At 30.0% G+C, this 22,099-nt stretch overlaps 1 protein-coding gene across 3 annotated transcripts; it reads right to left on the bottom strand.

The window, feature by feature from the left end:
• Positions 1-3,098: 3,098 nt before the first annotated feature.
• LOC112784940 (group 2 truncated hemoglobin 3-1) lies at positions 3,099-21,176 on the bottom strand. 3 transcript variants are annotated; one of them, XM_025828311.2, is made up of 4 exons: positions 20,624-21,176; positions 17,195-17,325; positions 15,674-15,818; positions 3,099-3,355 (listed from the first exon to the last, which is right to left on the bottom strand). In XM_025828311.2, the coding sequence occupies exons 1-4, from the start codon at positions 20,770-20,772 to the stop codon at positions 3,346-3,348; spliced, it is 435 nt and encodes a 144-aa protein (XP_025684096.1). In that variant the 5' UTR covers positions 20,773-21,176; the 3' UTR covers positions 3,099-3,345. The 3 variants fall into 3 exon arrangements, with proteins under 3 accessions (XP_025684096.1, XP_025684094.1, XP_072085600.1); XM_025828309.2 differs by having other exon boundaries at positions 3,099-3,378; positions 20,624-21,007; XM_072229499.1 differs by lacking the exon at positions 3,099-3,355 and adding an exon at positions 15,014-15,350 and having other exon boundaries at positions 20,624-21,007.
• Between the last annotated feature and the right edge of the window lie 923 nt (positions 21,177-22,099).

Raw genomic sequence — 22,099 nt, 5'->3', positions numbered from 1 at the left:
ACGCTGTTTGTTTTCTAGAGAAACGCATGGATTATGATTAAATAAATCAAAAGTACATTTTAGTATACCTGTAATAATTTTTATTCTTCAAAAGAATCGTCACATGAATTAAATTTATTATTTTTCATTGGTTTCTTTAGCAGCAATTTGAGAAAAAAAACAACACTCTTATGTCATCAAATTAACTTAAATAAATGGTGATCCTATCTGCATCATATGATGAGTTATTCCTATTATTACACATTTACACTACATGTGGAAAGTATTCCTTGTATAAAAAAGTGGACAGCAATATTGAGATTAAGAATTAAAATCTTTTTGCCTACCTAATCATCAAACGGTTCTTTTTTAATTTCTTTCCTAGTCTAATATTATACTTAATTTGATAAAACATTATAAAAATGTGTTTGTACTTTTTAAAACTATAAACATCTCGCTTTATATTTAATAAATAATAAAAATTATGTATTTGTATTTCTAATTTTAAAAATTAAAGATGTTTTTCGAATTATAATTATATATTAATAAATATTTAAATTTAAATTTATATTTATTATAATTTTTTATATTATTATTTTTATTTATTAAAAATTATTTTTAATTTAATTTATCAAATATAAATACTATCATTTTTAAAAAGTAAAAACTTTATCACTTAGTCCTTAATGTGTCACATAAAATGTTTCATAAAACAAAAAATTAGTTATTATCTAATCCTGCATATTTATATATTATTTTACTTATTTTTATAAGAATTTAATTTTAATATGCTATCAATGTAAAGTATTTTTACACATACATTCAATTATATAATATCATATCAGCAAAAAAAATATTTTTTTTACGTTGACTACTTGAATAGTCATCTAAAAAAATAGATATAATTGCACGAGCATCAAAATTAAACTCATTTTTATAATAAAATAATATATTATTCTTTTACAACAAAATAATCAAATTTGACATAAAAAATAATCAAATCTTTTTATAACAATAGTATAATCAAACTTTTTCATAAACACCGAATATTTACTTATATTCGTATGGCAATTGATTGATAGTTAATTTTTGTTGTCCATAAAATATGAATCATATGTTAATTGTCTCCATTAACAATTCGTACAGAGTCTAAAAATATAATTGAAACTTATTTTAAAAACCATATGTATGAAGTTAAAATAATAAAGTGTATTTAAACAAAAAACATAAGTATGAAATTTAAATTACAAATAAAGTGTTAATTATAAAATTAAGGCTTAAATTAAACGCACATCCTAGATTGCTAAAGACACACCTTTTACTACATATGGACAAAAATACCCATATCATTTTGCAACTATGAATAGTTAATATAAGAAAAAAAAATTAAGGATATTTTTAGCTATTTACCATAAAGGTGTATCCTAACAATTTATATAGCATAACCCTTAAATTAAAACAAAGATAATATATTATATAAAAAAGGTGAAAACGACAATTATTAAGGAGCAAAAGTATAGGCAATTGATTCCATTATTTTTACTATATGAGATCATGATGAACATGATCATAATGCGACGAGAAAACGGTTCAAAGTTGTGAGAGAGAGAATAATTTCCAGTTTATGGTTTTCTTTAATTTCTTTGTGTTGTGACATAAGTCATATAATGCTAAACATATCAGCCGAAAGGTTTTCCAACCTTTTTATATATGTGGGACTGCCTACACGTGATAAGGTCATTATTATATACCTCTTATTCAAATTAAAGCATTGTAATTAGTCACCTCAAATAATTTTTATATTATTAAAAATATATTTATTTATATTATCTTCTTCTCTTCATTTAAATTTTTAAAATGAATAATATCATAATATATACTCTAAAAATTATATTTAAAATACTGTTTTACAGTTTACGAGATTTTGATAACAGCACTAATTAAAAATAATAAAAAAAAGAAATTTTTTATTTTTTAAATAAAAAAATAACCTAGAAAAAAATTTGGATTATAAACTTTAAAATAGATTATAATTGAAATAAGAATTTTAAGTTAAAAATTAGTTTATGAGCAAAAATAATATTTTAAATCTTATGATTATAACTAATGATTATATAATGATTTTACCAATTTAACTTCAAGTATTCAATGTTAAAAGTATACTATAAGCAATTATTTTATCTCTTTTTTGTAATTATATATAGCTATATCTCTGATGACTTTAAAAACGGTGACTATAAGTGATTAAAAGTTGATCATTAAATGAAAAAGTGATATTTATTTTATGTCAAATTATAAATAATTTTTATCGTATACATAAAATACTATTTATCATTAATTTTGTGTTGATAATTTAAAATTTTACTGTATAGATAAAAGTGGAATTTAAGAAAATAAAAAGTGTAAGTGTAATTTTTAATATTTATTTCTTTAAATAAAATTAAGTTCTCTTTCTTTTTTTATTCTTAGCTGGAATGAAGCTCAAAAAAAAATCTCCTTCTCTAACTAAAGCAAAAAATAAGAGAACTAGAGAATAAAAAAAAAATTAGCAGGAGTGATATCTTCTTCTTATTTTCTGTTTTTATGGAGTCAAATAGTTAGAGACCACTATCCTTCTAACGTTGAGGTAGTAGGTGATGGGTAGTAAAAATGACGGCAAATCTGGGAATCTGCTCATTGACTCAGTTGTCAAGTCTAACCTCAATAGCTCAACTAAAATTCGACCGGAACACATCTTAATACTAACGAAGAGGATCTTCTACGCCTCCATCGCAAGTTCTCCACCACCCTAAAACGAGATAAAACCTAATTTGTTTTTTAAATATTACACATTCAATCTTTCAAGAAAAAGAAATATGTGGTTTTTATTTTTTTTATTATTATTTTATTCTTTCTTTTACGAAAGTAATTAAACAAAGGAAAAAAATTACTGCATTTTATTAAGAAAATTATCGCACCATGTTAAAATTCTTGAAAAATGGTTAACTGAGTCCATAGGATAATTTTCTTCTACATGTCAATATATGATAGGTGGGTCATATGTAATCAGCTTAGCCACCAAACATTTAAAGCCACTATATATATATAACTGGTTTTTAATTGAGTAGTTTGAACATAAATTGACTGTTGTTCCAAAATTATTTATTCGAAAAAATAATTATATAAATAAAAGACTATTAAAATAAGTTTAGTTTTTAGCCTTCCTAATAAATAATACACATACAATACAACACACGTATACATATTTGTCTAGAATTATTTATAAATATGAGATTTTATTCTAAAAAAGTTGATTTATGCTAAAAGTTTTTACATGGGTGACTTCCAGAAGCATTCTTGCATGGCATTTGGTTCTGATTCCTTGACTCAACTCCCACTACAAGAAAATAAGCAGTGTGCCTGACGATTAAAAAAAAGGAAAAATATAAATTGAAATTTTTAGTTACAACTCAGCAATCATTTTGCACTGAATTAACATCTACCTTTTACTCTACTTATTTTGATTTTTTTAGATATATTTCAAAATACATGCATTGATTCATAAATATATTAAAAGATAAAGTATATTTTTTTTTTCTAAAATTTGACAAAAAATTTAAAAATATTTTTAAGTTTTATTTTGTTTTAATTTTGTCCCAAAAATTTTTTATTTGTATCAAATATATCATCGACGGCTAAATTTTCAAAAAATTTAAGACAAAATCTAACAATAATGCATGAAAATTATGTTTGATTTGCTTGTGTTGAGGATTGTTTTTATGAAATTGTTGTTGAATTGATTTTAAATTTTTTTTTAAAAATTAGCTGTTAGTGGTATATTGATGCAAATCGAAAACTTTTGGAATAAAATTAAAATAAAATAAAATTTAAAAATATTTTTAAAATTTTTATCAAACCTCAACGACCAGAAATACTTTACCCTATATTAAATTATAATATTTAAACTTGGACACGGGCACTAAAATGGTGACACACCAAAATCAAAATAGTAACTAACACTCACATGGAATATGTATACAAAATTTTAGAAATTTCATTACAAAAATATGTGGTCTGAAAATTTCTCCAAAAGAAAAAATAGAATAGCAAAAAACTAAAAAAGGAAACTTCTATTCTACGTATATGTTTGAGCCTTATTCAGCGGGTTTTCAAGTAATTTTTTTAAGGGGAATTCTATAGTGGTTATTAATTGTTGCCTAACTTTTGTCTAACTTATTTTTTGTGATAAGTTTTAAATTTTTAAAAATAATTTATTTTTATATTTTTTAAATTAAATATTAATTTTTAATCCTTTTTAATAAATAAGCACCACTCTTTAGGTACCATAACATTCACTTTTTTTAATAGGAAGTGTGTCTGATGTTGGATGTTTTTTATTTGATTTTTTGTATTCAAAGTTGATAAGTTTTAAATAATGGAGTGATTTAGTTATGTTTTAAAATTGATGGCTTCGTATGTGTTAAATGGTTTCATCATTGATAAACTATTATTTTATGGTTTATCTTGTATTTAATTGAGTGGATTTTATCAACTCTTTACCACTTATTCATACTATTTGCATAGTTTTACATTTGCCTTCCTAATTATGTGTTTTGATTGAAAACATGTTTTCTATGGTTTTAAATTACTTATTATTAATCCTCTCTTATTACCATTAGATGCCTTGATATGTGTGTTAAGTGATTTCAGAGATTACAGGGCAGGAATGACTCAGAGGATGGAAAGGAAGCATGCAAAAGTGGAAGGAATACAAGAAGTTGGAGAAATTCCTAAGCTGTCCAGCCTGACCTCTTCACACTCAAACGGCTATAACTTTAGCTATAAGGGTCCAAACGATGCAGTTCCAGTTGCGTTGAAAAGCTAACGTCCGGGGCTTCAATTTGATATATAATATGTCATAGTTTCCCTGACGCTAGGTGACGCGAACGCGTGCTCCACGCGGCCGCGTCGCAGTGACGAAAAGTCAGCGTGTTTGAATTCGCAACCAGCGAATTCTGGGCTGTTTCTGACCCAGTTTGCGGTCCAGAAAACACAGATTAGAGGCTATAAAGTGGGAGAATCCATTCATTCAAAAAACAGGCTCTCATAATTCACTTTTCATGATTTAGATGTAGTTTTGAGGGAGGTTCTCTCCTCTCTCTTTATGATTAAGATTTAGATTTAGGATTTTATTCGCTTTCAGGATTATCTTTTTATCAGGTTCAATATTCCTTTTTATTTTTTTCTCAATTTTATTTATGAATTCTTCTATGTTACAAATTACTCTTTGAATTAATGTTATTTGAGGTATTTCAGTTTACAATTGCTTTCTTTTATTTATGTTACTTTTATCCCCAATCTGAAGACAATTTTATTCCAGTAGATTTACTTTTCCCCTTTCGGTCTTGGTTAAGAAATCAGTAACTCAGGAGTTATCAAACTCAAACATGATTGATAATCGTTATCTTTGCTAATTGAATTGGACTTCAATAATCCCAATCTTTCCTTAGGGATTAACTAGGATTTGAGGATCTAACTAATTAGTCACTTGACTTTCCTTTGCTCTAGCAAAGGTTAACTAAGTGGAATTAAGATCCAATTTTTATCATCATTGATAAGAATAACTAGGATAGGACTTCTAATTTCTCATACCTTGCCAAAAGTGTGTTTTACAGTTATTTATTTAATTTACAGTCTTTTACTTACTTTAATTGCAATTTAAATCACTTGTTCCTCATCTCCAAAACCCCAATTTACAATCTTCATAACCAATAATAAGAACATACTTCCCTGCAGTTCCTTGAGAAGACGACCTGAGGTTTAAATACTCGGTTATCAATTTTAAAGGGGTTTGTTACTTGTGACAACCAAAATATTTGTATGAAAGGACTTTTGTTGGTTTAGAAACTATACTTGCAACGAGGATTTATCTGCAAATTTCTAGACCACACAAAAGTTCTCTCATCAAAATGGCGCCGTTGCCGGGGAGCTGCAACTGTGTGCCTTATTATTGGTTATTGTAAATATTTTTCTTTTACTTGTCTATTTGTTTTTATTTTTCCCTTTTATTTTTATTAGTCACTATGAATTTTTACCCCTCTCGCTTTGAGTTTGGTTCTAATATTGTTGAAAGGAATGAAAGTTATAACAGGAACATGCATCAAGGTCAGAGCAATCAAAGATGGATGGAGCCAAGAGGATCTGATCAACCCTTTAGGCAGCAACACCCTCCAAGATATCATGGATAAAGACCATTCTACAATGCATACCAAGGCAATAGACATGGTGGACAACCTCGTAGTTACCAACAAGCCCCACCCTATGCTTATAGGCCATCCTCTCAACACAACTTTGAACCACCACACTCACAAGCTCCTTTTCACCATTCGCCACCACATGATCCTCATTCACCCCGATTCCAATCTAATTACTCCCAAACACAACCACTTCCCAATGTACCACGTCCAAATCCATCACCCCGAGAATCAGAAGTTCGCCTCAAGGGAACAGTAGATCAACTTCAAACAACCCTTCATCAACTGGAGCAAGCAATAAGTCAATTACCTTCTAGACGTTCGGACATTCAAGAACCTCCCAAAGCCCCATGTGGACAATCTAATGAAGAGCGTAGCATGAAGGAGATATTAGAAACTCCAGTGGACAAGACAGAGCATGACTTCGTACTAGAACAAGTAAAGGAAGCTGTCATTATACAAGAAGAAGAGTTGGTTGAAGACTTAGGAGACGCTGAAGTTCCATGGGAACCTAGAGTTGTGGAGAATTCTATCAAGGACGTTACAACTGATGCTAAGGAGGATAGTGCACAATCCCCAAGGCAGGTATTTCATGAAAAAATAGACAGAATAATCCAAGAAGCAATTTTCCTTGATGATGATAATCTCAAGTCAAGTTCTTCTAGTAATGAACTTGCATCCGCGAGTGAATTCTCTGAGATCGAAGAATCTTCCCCAAGCGAGTACGAAGATGATACGGAGGTAGATTTCTCTCAACCTCCAATTTATGACTTAAGTGACAAGGAAGACATAGAAGGCTTTGATCAGGACATGGATACATTTGAAGAATCTTGCAAAGAAGTGAAGAATTTCACAGAAGAGCACAAGGGAGTAGAACTCACAGAACCACTGGAACCACCTATCCCAAGGCCATTACCACCCAATACAAGCTTCAAGTGGGTACAATCCTTAACCTTTAGCTTTATTTTTCCACTTGAATATGGTTTGCTTGAAACAGATGGCCAGCTTAGAGCTCTCTGCGGCTTTAAGAGTAAGAGGGAAATGGCTCGTGCTTAGAGCTGGTGCACAAAGTTCAGTAAGGTTCCACGCTTCAACTCGAAGTGTGTGGATTGGCATCATGATCTATCAAATAGATCTCGGAAAACGTTTGGTTATTCTGGTGAGAATCTAATTTCTAAACTACCCGGATGGAAAAATATAGATCAAGACGAAGGTGGATTTAAAAGCAAAGTTTGGGATCCTAGAATCTGTTCTGACATCCAACACCCCGGGAGCCTAAGAATCTGTTTGAAGCTGATCAAAGGCTTTACGTGCCTAGTTTGGGATCCCGGAGGCCATTGGAATTACAAACATTGGTGGAGATTCTTGGATGAATTCAAGCATAAGCCACCATAACAGGAAGCTCATCAATTGTCCAACTTAAGGACTTTAACTAAAAGTACTAGGTGGGAGACAACCCACCATGGTATGATCGTTTCTTTTTCAATTTTATTTCATGTTGTTTGTTTTTATTTTATTTTAATTTTATTGAACCTGGAATTATTCATAGCATCTACATTAGCATTGCATACTGCATAATTGCATAAAAAAAAAACGCATGCGACGCGGCAGCGTTGCTGACGCGTCCGCATCACTAGTGCGTTGGGAAGAAAAGAATTGAACAGAGAGTCATGCGAGAGCGTGGCTGGAGGCGTGCCTTAGGCACAAATATATCCATGCGACCGCGTCGCCGACGCGGCCGCGTCATTTGCAAAATAGCTTCCCCACACGTCCGCGTCACCCACGCGACCGCGTGGCCCTGTAAATCGACGTAACAAGGGTGTATGGCCGAAAGTTGAGCTGGAATTGGGCTGGAATCGTACTGGAAGCCCAAGCCCTACCACGCGACCGTGTGCCCCACGCGACCGCGTGCCCCACGCGACCGCGTGCCCCACGCGGCCGCGTCATTTTAAGAAAATGGCCATTGACGCGTTCACGTCAACTACGCGACCGCGTCACCCTAAAATTTGGCAAAACAAGTTTTCAAACAGAGAGTTGTGCGAACGCGAGGCTGCACTCGCGCCAATCGCACAAATCAGGTCACGCAATCGCGTGACCCACGCGTCCGCGTCACCTGACCTTATCGCGCACCACGTGACCGCGTCACGCACGCGTCCGCGTCGCCTGCGCCGCACAACTTATCCAAATCAACGCCAATTATCTTATCTTTTCTTTTCTAATCCTAATTTCTTCTTTCTCTCTCCTTTGTGACTTTCTTTTTTCTTCTCATCCTTTTTCACTTTCATTTTATTTTATTTAATTTATTTGCATACTTTCATTCATTGCATTTTAATTTTGTGCATATTTTTATTTTTTTTCTAAATTTATTATTTTACTATTGGTGTTAAATGTTCTTAGTCAACTGTTGCATCTTTTCTTGAATTATTTTTAGTGACTTGTTTTACACTGTGGGATGATATTAATTATCTGCCAATGCCAATCTTTTATGATATTTGCCTTTCATTTGCATTGACATGAACTTATATTGATATTTTCATTACCCACACTCCTCCCCTTTGTTGCAAATTTTGCACCACTAGTATGCCATGTGCTTCTATTATTTTCTCACGTACATGTTGAAGCTTCCATATAAATGAGACCCGTATCATTTGGCATTAACCCACCCATACTTCATTTATTTTCTTATCTTTATTTCTGGGTTACTTTTCTTCCCTTTTTCTTTCAGGATGGCCACCAGGAAGAGAACCAGAAGACGTTACATGGGAGAGACAAGCAAGTCCATCTGCCAAATCCTTGAAGAAAAACATCAGTTGGAACAACCCGTCCACTTGCAAATCTCAGCATGCACCGAGGACGGTGCAATCTTTAAATGTAGGGAGGTCGATACCGATCTCCATGGGTTAGTCACTCTTCTATCTCAACACCAATGGTTTATTTTCCTTGTTAGTTGTTGCATTTGCATATTTGATTGCATATTTATTTGATTTTGTGCATATTTTACCACTTGGTTGAAGTAATATTTTCTTTTTCAAGAAACCTTTTAGAGCACTTCACTAATTTGAATAAAATTTAATGTTACACTTGTTTGAAGAAATATTATACTGGAACATGGTTTAGAGCTTGAACACACAAAACCTGTGAGATTTTTGTGCCTATTTGAATTGGTTGTATTTTACCAACCAATATTTTATTTTTGGTGTGTGTTTTTCTCTCTAAAATTGTGATCTTTGTCTTGCTTAATTCTATATTTCCATGGTTTAATGTATGCATACACTTACATGATTGATGCCTTTGTTTCACTGAGCTTACATACCCATATGGCCTTAACCCTTCATTATCCCTTGCAAACCAATGTTGAGCATATTATACCCCTTTGTTCTTTACTTTAGCACATCATTAACCCTAAGCGGAAAACAATAATGTCCTTAATTTGAATCCTTGGTTAGCTTAGACTAGTGAGAGTGCTCATGAATTAAGTATGGGGAAAATTGAATTTGAAAACATTTGGTTTGAGAATTGAGTATGTTAGAATTTTCTGAAATATTGTGAAAAAAATATTTAGGACATGATTCATGCATCCAATAATTTAATCATATGCATTGAGAAAAAAATAAATAAATAATAATAAACAAAAAAAAACAAAAAAAAAGAGAAAAAGAAAAAGAAAAAGAGCAATTAAGCAAAAAGGGAACAAAATGCCCCAAAGTAAGTGGTGAAAGCAATGCATATGTACTGTACTTGAAATTAGAATGCATGAATATGTGGAAAAACATGGTTAATGGATAGTTAGATGTGGTATTATGATTACATGGATTGTCTTAAGTTAGGTGGAAAAAGTTTAAGTTAATTAAGGATTCAGATTTTAGTCCACTTGGCCAAATACAATCCTACCTTGACCCTAACCCCATTACAACCCTTAAAAGACCTCTTGATATGTGTATCTGTGCATTAAATTTATGTTGATTGTTAGATGAAGAGCAAGCCTTAGAAAGCAAGGTTAGTAGAGAATTGAGAGAATCGAACCTTAAACACTTGAGTGATTAGAGTGTATATACTACCAGTGAGGGTTCGATGCTCAATCCCTTGTTCCCTACTTTCATGAGCTATTTTCTTCTTGCAAGTCTATTTGTACTTCATTTTCATGATTTGAATTAGTGAAATCCAGTTCATATTTCTTCTTGAAAGATTTGTTTACTTTTAACTAAGTAGGTAGAAACATTTTGCATGTAGTTGCACTCATACAAGATAGGTTGCATTTCATACATTCTACTATTCCTCTTCATCTTTATAGCTTCTCTTGAGCTTAGCATGAGGACATGCTAATGTTTAAGTGTGGGGAGGTTGATAAACCACTATTTCATGGTTTATCTTGTGCTTAATTGAGTGGATTTTATCAACTCTTTACCCACTTATTCATACTATTTGCATGGTTTTACATTTGCCTTCCTAATTATGTGCTTTGATTGAAAACATGTTTTCTATGGTTTTAAATTACTTATTATTAATCCTCTCTTATTACCATTAGATGCCTTGATATGTGTGTTAAGTGATTTCAGAGATTACAGGGCAGGAATGGCTCAAAGGATGGAAAGGAAGCATGCAAAAGTGGAAGGAATACAAGAAGTTGGAGAAATTGCTAAGCTGTCCAGCCTGACCTCTTCGCACTCAAACGGCTATAACTTTAGCTACAGAGGTCCAAACGACACAGTTCCAGTTGCGTTGGAAAGCTAACGTCCGGGACTTCGATTTGATATATAATATGCCATAGTTGCTCTGACGCTAGGCGACGCGAACGTGTGTTCCACGCGGCCGCATCGCAGTGACAAAAAATCAGCGTGTTTGAATTCGCAACCAGCGAATTCTGGGCTGTTTCTGACCCAGTTTGCGGCCCAAAAAACACAGATTAGAGGCTATAAAGTGGGGGAATCCATTCATTCATAAAAAAGGCTCTCATAATTCACTTTTCATGATTTAGATGTAGTTTTGAGGGAGGTTCTCTCCTCTCTCTTTAGGATTAGGATTTAGATTTAGGATTTTATTCGCTTTCAGGATTATCTTTTTATCAGGTTCAATATTCCTTTTTATTTTGTTCTCAATTTTATTTATGAATTCTTCTATGTTACAGATTACTCTTTGAATTAATGTTATTTGAGGTATTTCAGTTTACAATTGCTTTCTTTTATTTATGTTACTTTTATCCCCAATCTGAAGACAATTTTATTCCAGTAGATTTACTTTTCCCCTTTCGGTCTTGGTTAAGAAATCAGTAACTCAGGAGTTATCAAACTCAAACATGATTGATAATCGTTATCTTTGCTAATTGAATTGAATTTCAATAATCCCAATCTTTCCTCAGGGATTAATTTGGATTTGAGGATCTAACTAATTAGTCACTTGACTTTCCTTTGCTCTAGCAAAGGTTAACTAAGTGGAATTAAGATTCAATTTTCATTATCATTGATAAGGATAACTAGGATAGGACTTCTAATTTCTCATACCTTGTCAAAAGTATGTTTTACAGTTATTTATTTAATTTACAGTCTTTTACTTACTTTAATTGCAATTTAAATCACTTGTTCCTCATCTCCAAAATCCCAATTTACAATCTTCATAACCAATAATAAGAACATACTTCCCTGCAGTTCCTTGAGAAGACGACCCGAGGTTTAAATACTCGTTATCAATTTTAAAGGGGTTTGTTACTTGTGACAACCAAAACGTTTGTATGAAATGACCTTTGTTGGTTTAGAAACTATACTTGCAACGAGGATTTATCTGCAAATTTCTAGACCACGCAAAATTTCTCTCATCAATCATCACCATCTCTTTGAATCTATAAAATGAGTTTAGTTTTAAGTTTTAATATGCGCCACTCTACAATTTTATTTATCAAGTTTTATAACTATATTTTTGTGTTTTTTTTTTTTTGTATGTCAAATTATTTGGTCTCTTCTTAAACTAGAAAAAAACCTGTGTTAGACATTTGTATCTTCTCTTTATTGTATTAGTGAGAAGTATTTTATTCTTGTTTATTTATCTTGAGAGTTGAGAATATATATCATTTGATTTTAATACTATGAGCTATTATTGGGTGTATGTGGAATCTAGAATTGAGTAGTAGAATATCACTACTTTAATATATCTTTAGGTGAAGTTATTGCATATTTTTTACCTCCTTCCATTTTTCAGAATGAAAGATTTGCTTGTTGCCTGAAACTTAAAGACTTAGGTTTTAAGACAATTCACATTAATTCCTTTTGTATCAACATTATTAATTTGCGCATGCACGTATACGTGCCCTACAAAAAATATTAAGTATTACCGAATTTAGCGTCACAAAGTAATAGCGAATTTATCGATGATAAAAACATCAAATTTATCAGGTTAAATTATTATCGACGGGTTTGCGTTTTCGACAGTAAATTTACAAGTAAAAATTGAAGGAAAAACAAAAAAAATAGGCGCATAATGTAGGATTAGATTTACTGTCGTAAAAATCTGCCGGTAAACTTATTTAGTGAAAGACTGCGTTTTGGTGACCCATAATTTTGTCCTAAATTCGAAGCACGAATACTCTCTCTCCCTTCATTTTGACTCTCTCTCTCTCTCTCTACTCTTTCTTCTCCCACTCTCTCTCTAACCCTCTCCCTCCCCATCGTTCTGTCAGTCCCACCATCGGCCGCCGTTAGCCCCGCCGCCGCCTCCTCAATCCATCTCTCTCTCCCCTTTCTTCTTTCACACTCTCTCACCCTATCCCTCCCCGCCGCTCTATCAGCCCCGCCGTTAGCCCACCACCTTCTACTCAATCCGTCTCTCTCTTCCCTTTCTTCTTCCATACTCTCTATAACCTTATTCCTCCCCACCACTATGTTATCCTTGCCGCGCGTTAGCTCCGCCGCTGCATTCTCTCCGGCAACCCCTCTCCCTCACGCCGCCATCGACTTCTGCTAGCCGCCACCAACAGTGCTGGCCACCACCAACAGTGCTGGCCACTTATGTGCCTGCTTTCTCTAGTAAATAAATTTCTGTTTTTGTTTTTGTTAAATTTAGGATTAATTTAGATTTTAGTTGTTAATTAGTATTATGATTTAGTTAGAAATAATTTTTTTGTTTAGCCTTAAAAATATTTGTATATTAATTTTTTAAGACTAAAATATCCATTTTTTAAATTTTTAAAAATTTGGTTTTTTTTTTTTTTTTGGTTAATTTGATACCCGTAGAATTCTATTTATTTCCTAACATCAGACAGTTATTATACGAGTGTCCCATGCACATTTGTGATTCATATTATCAAATCAAAAAGGAAAAGAAATTTGTTAAAGTGATGAAATTAATAAAATAAAAAATTATTAATTATAATTTTTATCAAGTATAAATTTTGCTATTTTAGTTTAAGAATGATGAAATCTATATTTTTTTTATTTTATTATCTTCCACATTACAACAATTCCTTAAGATAGCGACGATTATTTTGCGGCGGTTGTGTGAAACCGCCGCGAAACGACAACCTGCGACGCATATAGCGGCGGTTAGGGGTTGGGGCCGCAATCAGGCCGACATTTAGCGGCGGTTTTTCAATCAGGTATGCATTTCGCGGCGTCTTTTCGAAAACCGCCGCTATATGTACCCTGGTGAGTTATTGTTTTACATTTTGCGGCGATTTTGTTTAAACCGCCGCAAAATGCGTATTACCACATATTGCAATATTTTCTTTAGTAATAACCATCTGGGTATAATCTAGTTAAGTAAACACTACTATCTTAAGCTACATATGTTTAAATCATTGTTACATCAATTTATATATGGTCCAAAAGTATATAAAGAGTACAATGAAAAGTACATTTAATAATATCCATAATAAATATAATAAATAAAAATAATAATAATTATAAATATTTTTTATAAATTATTAAAAATCAAACATTTTCTAAAAATAATAATTATAAATATTTTCTATAAATTATTAAAAATAATAATTAAAAATATTTTCTACAAATCATTAAAAATTCAAAAATTTATAATTTTACCAAAATTATCATTTTAAATTTTAAATTTTTTATTTTAATAATTTGTTGAGCATTTATTAAAATAAAAAATTTAAAATTTTTATTAATAACAATCTTAACCTGTATTCTTAGATATAAGAATTTATAATAACAAAATTCAAAATTAATTAATATTTTACCAAAATTAAATACTAAATAGAATAAAAATATTTTTATATAAAACCAATTAATGATCTGCATATTATCATGGTTAATAAATTTAATAATACTAACTAACTAACAAATATAATATTTTTGGCAAATATTTCACTAATTTTAAATATTAAAGACTAAATTCTAAATATTAATAAATATTTTTAGAAAATGTTATATTTTTAATAATTTATAAAAAATATTTATAATTATTTTTTTGTTATTTGTTATTGAATGGACTCTTTATTGAATTTATTATGGATATAATTAAATGTACTCTTTATATACGCTTGGATCATATATAAATAGATGTAAATTAATTCGATCTACTATGGTCTAAAATTAATTCGAAATAGACCGATTTAAATTACTAGGAACGTCCTAGCATGCATAATTTAAATCACCCTAATTTAAACTCCCCTAAGATTACATGCAAGCATAATTCGAATTGGACAAATTTGAATTACAAGCATCATTACTAATTCGAATAGGAATAATTCGAATTAGTGTTGGTTTGTCTCATTCGAATAGGACTGATTCGAATTACATAAGAATGTGCTTTTGGGATATCCTGGTAATGTTTTTCAATTTGGTAGAATTGTGTAATTTGGTCGTCCATTTGGTTTAATTGTGCATTTTGCCCAATATATAAGGTACCTTTTATAACTATGATCAGATATAAAGTATACAACAAAAAAATTGTGTTGCAATCAAATGTGTTCGTATGATATATATAATTATTAGCGCTATATATCGAAGAGTCACTTGGCTTGGTGGCAGCATGACATTGTTAAAGCTTTTCCTTCTTCCAAGTTCAAGGTTCGAGCCTTGCCTTCTTCATTTGTGGAAGGCATTACATAGTTGATCCACACGTTGTGGGTTTATTGGTGGAAGCGCAGGTTTAATTGGACCACCGGACAGTCCGGTCCGATTTCAATAACTATGAATGAAAATAAATGAAAATACTGAAATTTGGCGGCGGTTTAGAACCGCCGCAAAACAAGTGCTACTTTCGTTTATTGTTATTATAACCGCTGCAAAATTCATTCACATTTTGCGGTAATTATTCCAGCGGTTGACTAAAATCGCCGCTATCTGTTTTGCCGCGCCCTATCTTCTAGCGTTTTATGAAACCGTCGCGAAATGTTTTGCGGCGGTTCAAAATCGCTGTTAAACGGCTCCAGAAACCGCTGCTAAATGGTATTTTTGTTGTAGTGTTATTCAAATCAAAACAAGAAAAGAAAGAAAAAGAGAAAGAGAAACCTGAAGAAGTTGATGAGTTTGATCTTAGAGTCATCATCTATGTCGGAAGTGGTATCTAATGCTTGTTGCATGTGATGTAGCCACCTCTCTGCAGCTTCATGTGTCACATCAAATGCTCCATGCCTAGCTATTAGAGCAGGATGCCCTGCATTCCATTTAAAAAAAAAAACAAAAACAAAACAAAACTAACTTTCAATCTTTCATATGATTTGATTATTAAAAGAAATTAGTAAGAGTGTGTTTGAAAGGAAAAAAATGAGCTTGATTTGGATTGAATTGAATTATAATATAAATATTATATTTATAAAATATATATATGAAATAAAAATTTATTTAATTTGATAATTAATTTTTACATTTAGATTGAACTAATTTAAGAGTTTAACTAATATGTATCTTTACATGATAAATTTATCATTAATAAAAGATTTTATATTTTTATTATTTACTCTCTATTTATAAATTTTATATTACACAATCTTCCACTATTGTTGGTGTGCCTCTAGTTTTGTCAAATCATCACCGTCTATGAGAGCTAGTGAACTCCCTTAAAATCTAATCAAATCTACAAATCAATTCTTATTTTATATTTATTGTAAGTGAAAGAATAATTGATTTACAAATCAAAATCATTTTAATATATAAAAAACTATTAAAACACACTTTAAGATAGTATTTATTTTTAAATACTGAAATTAAAATTAGAGGATTGAAATTCAGTATTATTTTTTATGGTCAAAAATTAAAATTAAAATTTTAATTCTAAGACAAAATTTTAATCTCTTCAATATCTTTAGAAAATGAAGATAAAAGATATTGATTGAAAATAAGAACTGAAATTTTAATAATGTTTATTTTCAAAAATACCATCATCTAACTTTTCAAATTTTTATTCTATCCCTTCTACCATACTCACCACTTTAACCTCATCTCTATTCTACTTTTAATTCTTTATCTTATTATTGCATCTATTCCCACCAAATAAAATACTAAAACATAATTCAATTATATATATTTTATATTAAACACAATACAAAACTTAATTTAGTTATTGTTTCTCAGTTTTTATCTTTTAATCTTAATTTCTCAATTTCAGTCTTCCCTGCCATCGTTGTCTAATAGTTCAAGTTTAGTTATAAAACCATTATTTTAGTAGTCTTTTTCACATGCACACTGAATGGACTAATTTGCCTCTAGCATGAAAGGTTCTTAATTCACAATTACAAGGCGATATTAGATTATATAAGTTGATCGCAACATACATAAATGCACATTAACTTATAATATATACAACAGTAGTGTTAAAATCTTTATGACATTTGAATGGGACAATAATCCTCTATATTATTATTTAGATTCCATACCTCATTCAATGATAAAGGATGATATGAAATAATCAAATAAACAATACTCAATTGATATGATGAAATCAAATAATAATAAGTTGATGATAATAAAAGCATAGATAGGCATAAAGCCCTGAATGAACCCTATGGCAAACTTTAAGAATTCGAAAGTTACCTCTTCTCTGAGAGTAGAGAATAGGACCACCCATTCTTTGAACAAGAAACTCGTATTGATTTTGAATTGCTTCTTCTTTCTTAGACTTACCAAATATTGAACGAAACCATTCTTCCTCATCATTATAAACCCTGAAGAAAAATAATTTAAACACCAAACTATTCCTATATCCTTTTTATATAATAGAAAATAGGAAAAAAGAAAGAAGATAAAAAAATCTGTGTGTGGGTGTTTTTTTTATTGTATGCAAATATATATAAATAATAAAAAGTAGCCAAATTAAAATACTATTTATTTTAAAGAATCTTATATGTATAATTGTTAGAGTTAATATTTATTTGCAAATTGAAAGTATCCATAGTTAAAAACCTAATTAGATCTTTGATCATATATTTTTTAAGAGAAATATTCTGTTAATTTTAATATTTTTTACATAAAAAAGATCTAATTACAAAATTAAAAATAGTATAGGAACTTAATTGAAAAAAAAATTACAAGAACCTAATTAAAAATTTGATGAAATTATAGAAACCAACAAAATAATTAAACCTAATTTTTATGTATGTTTTTTTTGTATATCTTTTAGATTCGTATTAAATGTGATTGATAAAGAATTTTAAAAAAAATTGTCACCATAAAAGTATAAAATGAAGATGTAAAAAAATGACAAATATAAGTTTCTTATTATTTAATGAAGGTAAAACTTTAAAGGTGGTTGTTTTTATACGAAGTTATTAGTTGAAAAATATTAGATAATTTAATATGTTTAACTAAATTATTTTTTTTGGAGATTTGACTAAATTATTATTTAATAGTTATTAACTATTAATTTCACATAAAAATAATTAATAAATTTTATTTTTATTCATAAAAGAAATTTTCACATACATTCGGTGATAAAACTATGGCTGCTATAGATCGGATCTAATATCTGCACTTTTTGTCCTTGAATCAGAGATCGAATATATTCGCAAAAATAAAAATATTTTAACTTTTAAAAGAATCAACAAAATAAAAAAAATAAAATCCTAATTTAACATCAATGTTTATACTAAAATATACCAATTACAACCACCACACCAATAACAAAGGTATACATTCAGAAAATAAAAAACAAATTTTTTTTAATAATAGAAATAGAAACAATAAAATAGAAGTGAAATGAGCAGAAGCAGCAGATCAAGCAAAAACAACCAGAAACAAATCTGCATTTCAAATTTCAAAGAATCAACAAAATAATAAAAAAAAAGAATTGAAACCTTAATTTAGAAGTGAAATGAAGTAGAAGTGAAATGAGCAAAAGTAAATCTGTAACGGAAAAGCATAAACAAAAAGAAGAAATTGCAAATAACAAGAATCCGAGCGGCAAGTGGCGAGGAGCAAAGGTGAGCAGTGTGGAACAGCGGTGAGCGCGCGGAAAGCAGTAACAAGTAGCAAGCGAGAAGTAGTAACGAGCATGATGAACAACAAACAGTGATAGATTGAGAAAGAAAGAAGCAGAACGATGGTGCAGTGAAGAGGAGTGAAGTGAGGTAAAATGAGTCGAGCAAGGGGTGAGTGAGTGAGGAGTGAGTGATGACAACAAGGAGGAAGAGTAAGAGTAAGAGGATTAGGGTTTTTGAATGTTAAAATAGATATATTATTTTTATTTATTTATAATTTATTTATTTTGCGGATCTACGGATTAGATCCGCGAATACAAATTGGATATCTGCGATCCGATCTTATTAGAATGCAGATCAAATCTTATCTGATCTGATAACTATGCAGATCAAATAATATTCAAAATTTGCATATAATAAATACTACGAATTTACAGATATTATTCGATTCATGTTCATCCCTAGATAAAACAGCTTGTTTTATAATAAAAAGAAGGCGGCGCGACGTGCGGCAGCTCTAGAAAATGGATAATGATTTGTGTGATTATTTTTTGTACCATAAATAAAATGTGAATGAAATTAAGTTAACTCTTTTGAGTTTCTTTGTTTTTTAATTAAGCTTTTTTCATTAGTTGGTTCCATCCTTAGTTAATCTCGGTACTTTTTCTTTGCTGAATATAGCAATTTTAGTAAGTTTATCCATTTGAGAAGAATCAAAAGTTACTTTTTTGAACTTTTAATTTATGAAAAGTGGTAATATTAATATCTGGTGCAATTTTTAAACTTAACTTGTAGCTTTTTAAAAAGCTATTTAAATGTTTGGGGAAAAGTTAAAAAAAAAAATTACTTCTCTCATAATAAAAAGCTTTTTATCACATTTTTTTTAAAATAAATATTTTTAGAACTAAAAAATCAAATACAAACTAACTTATTTATAAACTACTTTTAATATAAGTATTTATTGTTTAAACTATTTTTTTAAAAAGAGTTTAATTAAACTGTTTACCCAAGCTAAACTAAATCAATTGGCTACATTCTCATGCTACAGATTAGGACTGATAATACATATCCTATCTACAAGTACCCAACCCGAACCAACCCGTTTGGGTAGGGTAGGCTACCCGACCCGCTGCGGGTAGAGTAGAGATTAGTCCGGGTATGCCTGTGGGTAGGGTAGGGTACGGGTTTAGGGTGTACCCTATCCTACCCTACCCGCACTCCATATATAACACATATTTTTATAAAAATTAGGTATATAGTGAAGGAAATGAGAGTTGAACCTACGACCTTCCTTATGTAATGACTTGCAATAAATAAGCAACCACTAAACTATTTAGTTAATTTAGTAATCTAAAATATATTAATTTTTTATTTTTTATTTTATTAATATGTATGAAATTTAGAATGATTAAATTTTATATTTGTTTTGAAAAAAATTGGTATTTTTGCGGGTAGGGTAGGATTTAAAACTTTAGAGTGCGGGTAAGGTTATGGTTAAAAGATTCTCAACAGATAGAGTAGAACAGAATTTTAATAAATTTTTTAACCTGCGAATAAAATTAGGGTAAGATCCAAACTCTATCCTACTTTATCCTATCCATTGCCACCCCTGCTACAGATCACACGCTTTATGACCATTAGAGCCGTCGATTTGTCTCCCCATCAATGGCCACAAACTTCTCATGTCACTTCTCCCCTTCCCCCAAAAATAAACACTTTCAATTTCCGCCTTCACCACCACCAAAATCAAACTCACCCTAAACCCTATATAACAATCCCCAAATTTGTTTGACACTCACCATCTCAATTCTCCTTCAATTTCAGAATTTTCCCTTAAAATTTATATTAATTTGTTTCATATAAGTGTAAATTAAGTTTAAAAAATATAAAGATTGTAACAGATATTTCGAAAAAGAAACTCTTGTAGAAGTTGTTCAATCCTAACTAACTAACTGAGTAACACTTACCTCAAGTGAAAGTCATAACTAACTTTGAAGTGTTAGTTAAGGAGTTTAGAATCAAATTGAGTTAGATAGAGATAGAGTACCTGTTGTAGAAATTGGTGGAGAGGTTAATAAAGGTTTGGAGGCCCAATTTCTGAAAGAGATTGGCGCCGCCGCCATCGTCGTCAATGGCGAAAGCAAGGGTGGTCTCAACTCCGCTCCATTCAGCAGCCTTCTCTTGCAGACTCTGCATCACTTTATATTTGTTTTTGTCACCACTCTTCAGAGGCAGAGACACGAAACAACTATTATATATATAGACACTAAGGAAGGTGAAGTGCGTACGCAACAAGGTAACAACAATAAACAATGTATGCCTCTTTTTGATTCTTAGAGGTCACATAGTTGAGTTAGATGAAAGTGAAATGAAACAAAGAATATTATTCTCTTAGGAGTTACTTTTGTGATATTTGCATTTTAGTCTTCATATCTTGCAAGTATGCAAATTGGTTCTTATATCTTAAATTAGTCCTCTTCCCTCGTCTCATTAATCAAAACCGGTAGCTACTCCCTCCTCCACCATGAACACCGCCGACCATTGGCGTTTTCTCCCTTTGTTTTCCAATTCTTCAGCAAGACTTTATTAAGACTTTGGTTGAAAAGAAAAAAGTCAAGTGAAAGATGGAAGAAGATAAAAGATGAAAGAAGGAAAAAGTTGAATAAATTTTTATTTTCTTTAAATATGTTTGAATGAAAAAGATGAGAAAAAAAAATAATATATAATATTATAAAAAGATAATTTTATTTTTATATAATACAAAAAAATTATTATGTATATACTAAAATTAATTATTATATATTATATATAAATATATATTATTTAATTAATTTTTAATGTATATTTTATATTTTAATATTTATTTTATACTTAATGTTTAATTTTAATATATATATAACATAGTTAATTACAAAATATGTTAGAAAATAGAGAAAAAAATATTAGAATATCAAAATTTGTTTAAGGTAAACAACTTTTTGTAATTTTGTCTAATATTTAGTCAAATACCAAATTATTTTTAATAAATAATTTTATAAATTTATATGTATAAATTTTACTAAATATAAATATAAATTATTATTCATCAAGTATTTATCTAAAATAATAATATTTACAAACAATACTACTAAAATATAGTAAAATGATAACAAGGCATGTTAGAGAGGGGCGACCAGAATATATAATTATAACAGTTTAATTTGTTCTTAAAAATTAAACATTTAAAAAAAATTACTAAAAGTTTATTAGAAATGATAGTTAGACTTTTTTGCAATTAAAATAAAAATTTTAAAAGAAATGTTCAGTTTAGCCCTTATATCAACTATATATGATATTTAAAAATATTATTTATATATTAAAATTAATTATTATATATTTATATATAAATATTTTTTATTTAAATTTTTTTCATATATTTTTATATTTAAATATATATTTTATATTAATAATTAATTCAATATACATTTAATAATATTATTAATTTTAATATTGATCTTTATATATATTAGGTGACCAAAAATGA

This window comes from Arachis hypogaea, chromosome 20 (genome assembly GCF_003086295.3).
Source record: "Arachis hypogaea cultivar Tifrunner chromosome 20, arahy.Tifrunner.gnm2.J5K5, whole genome shotgun sequence".
Lineage (NCBI taxonomy): Eukaryota > Viridiplantae > Streptophyta > Magnoliopsida > Fabales > Fabaceae > Arachis > Arachis hypogaea.
The sequence above is the reverse complement of the archived record's forward strand: the minus strand, read 5'-3'. Positions and strand labels throughout refer to the sequence as shown.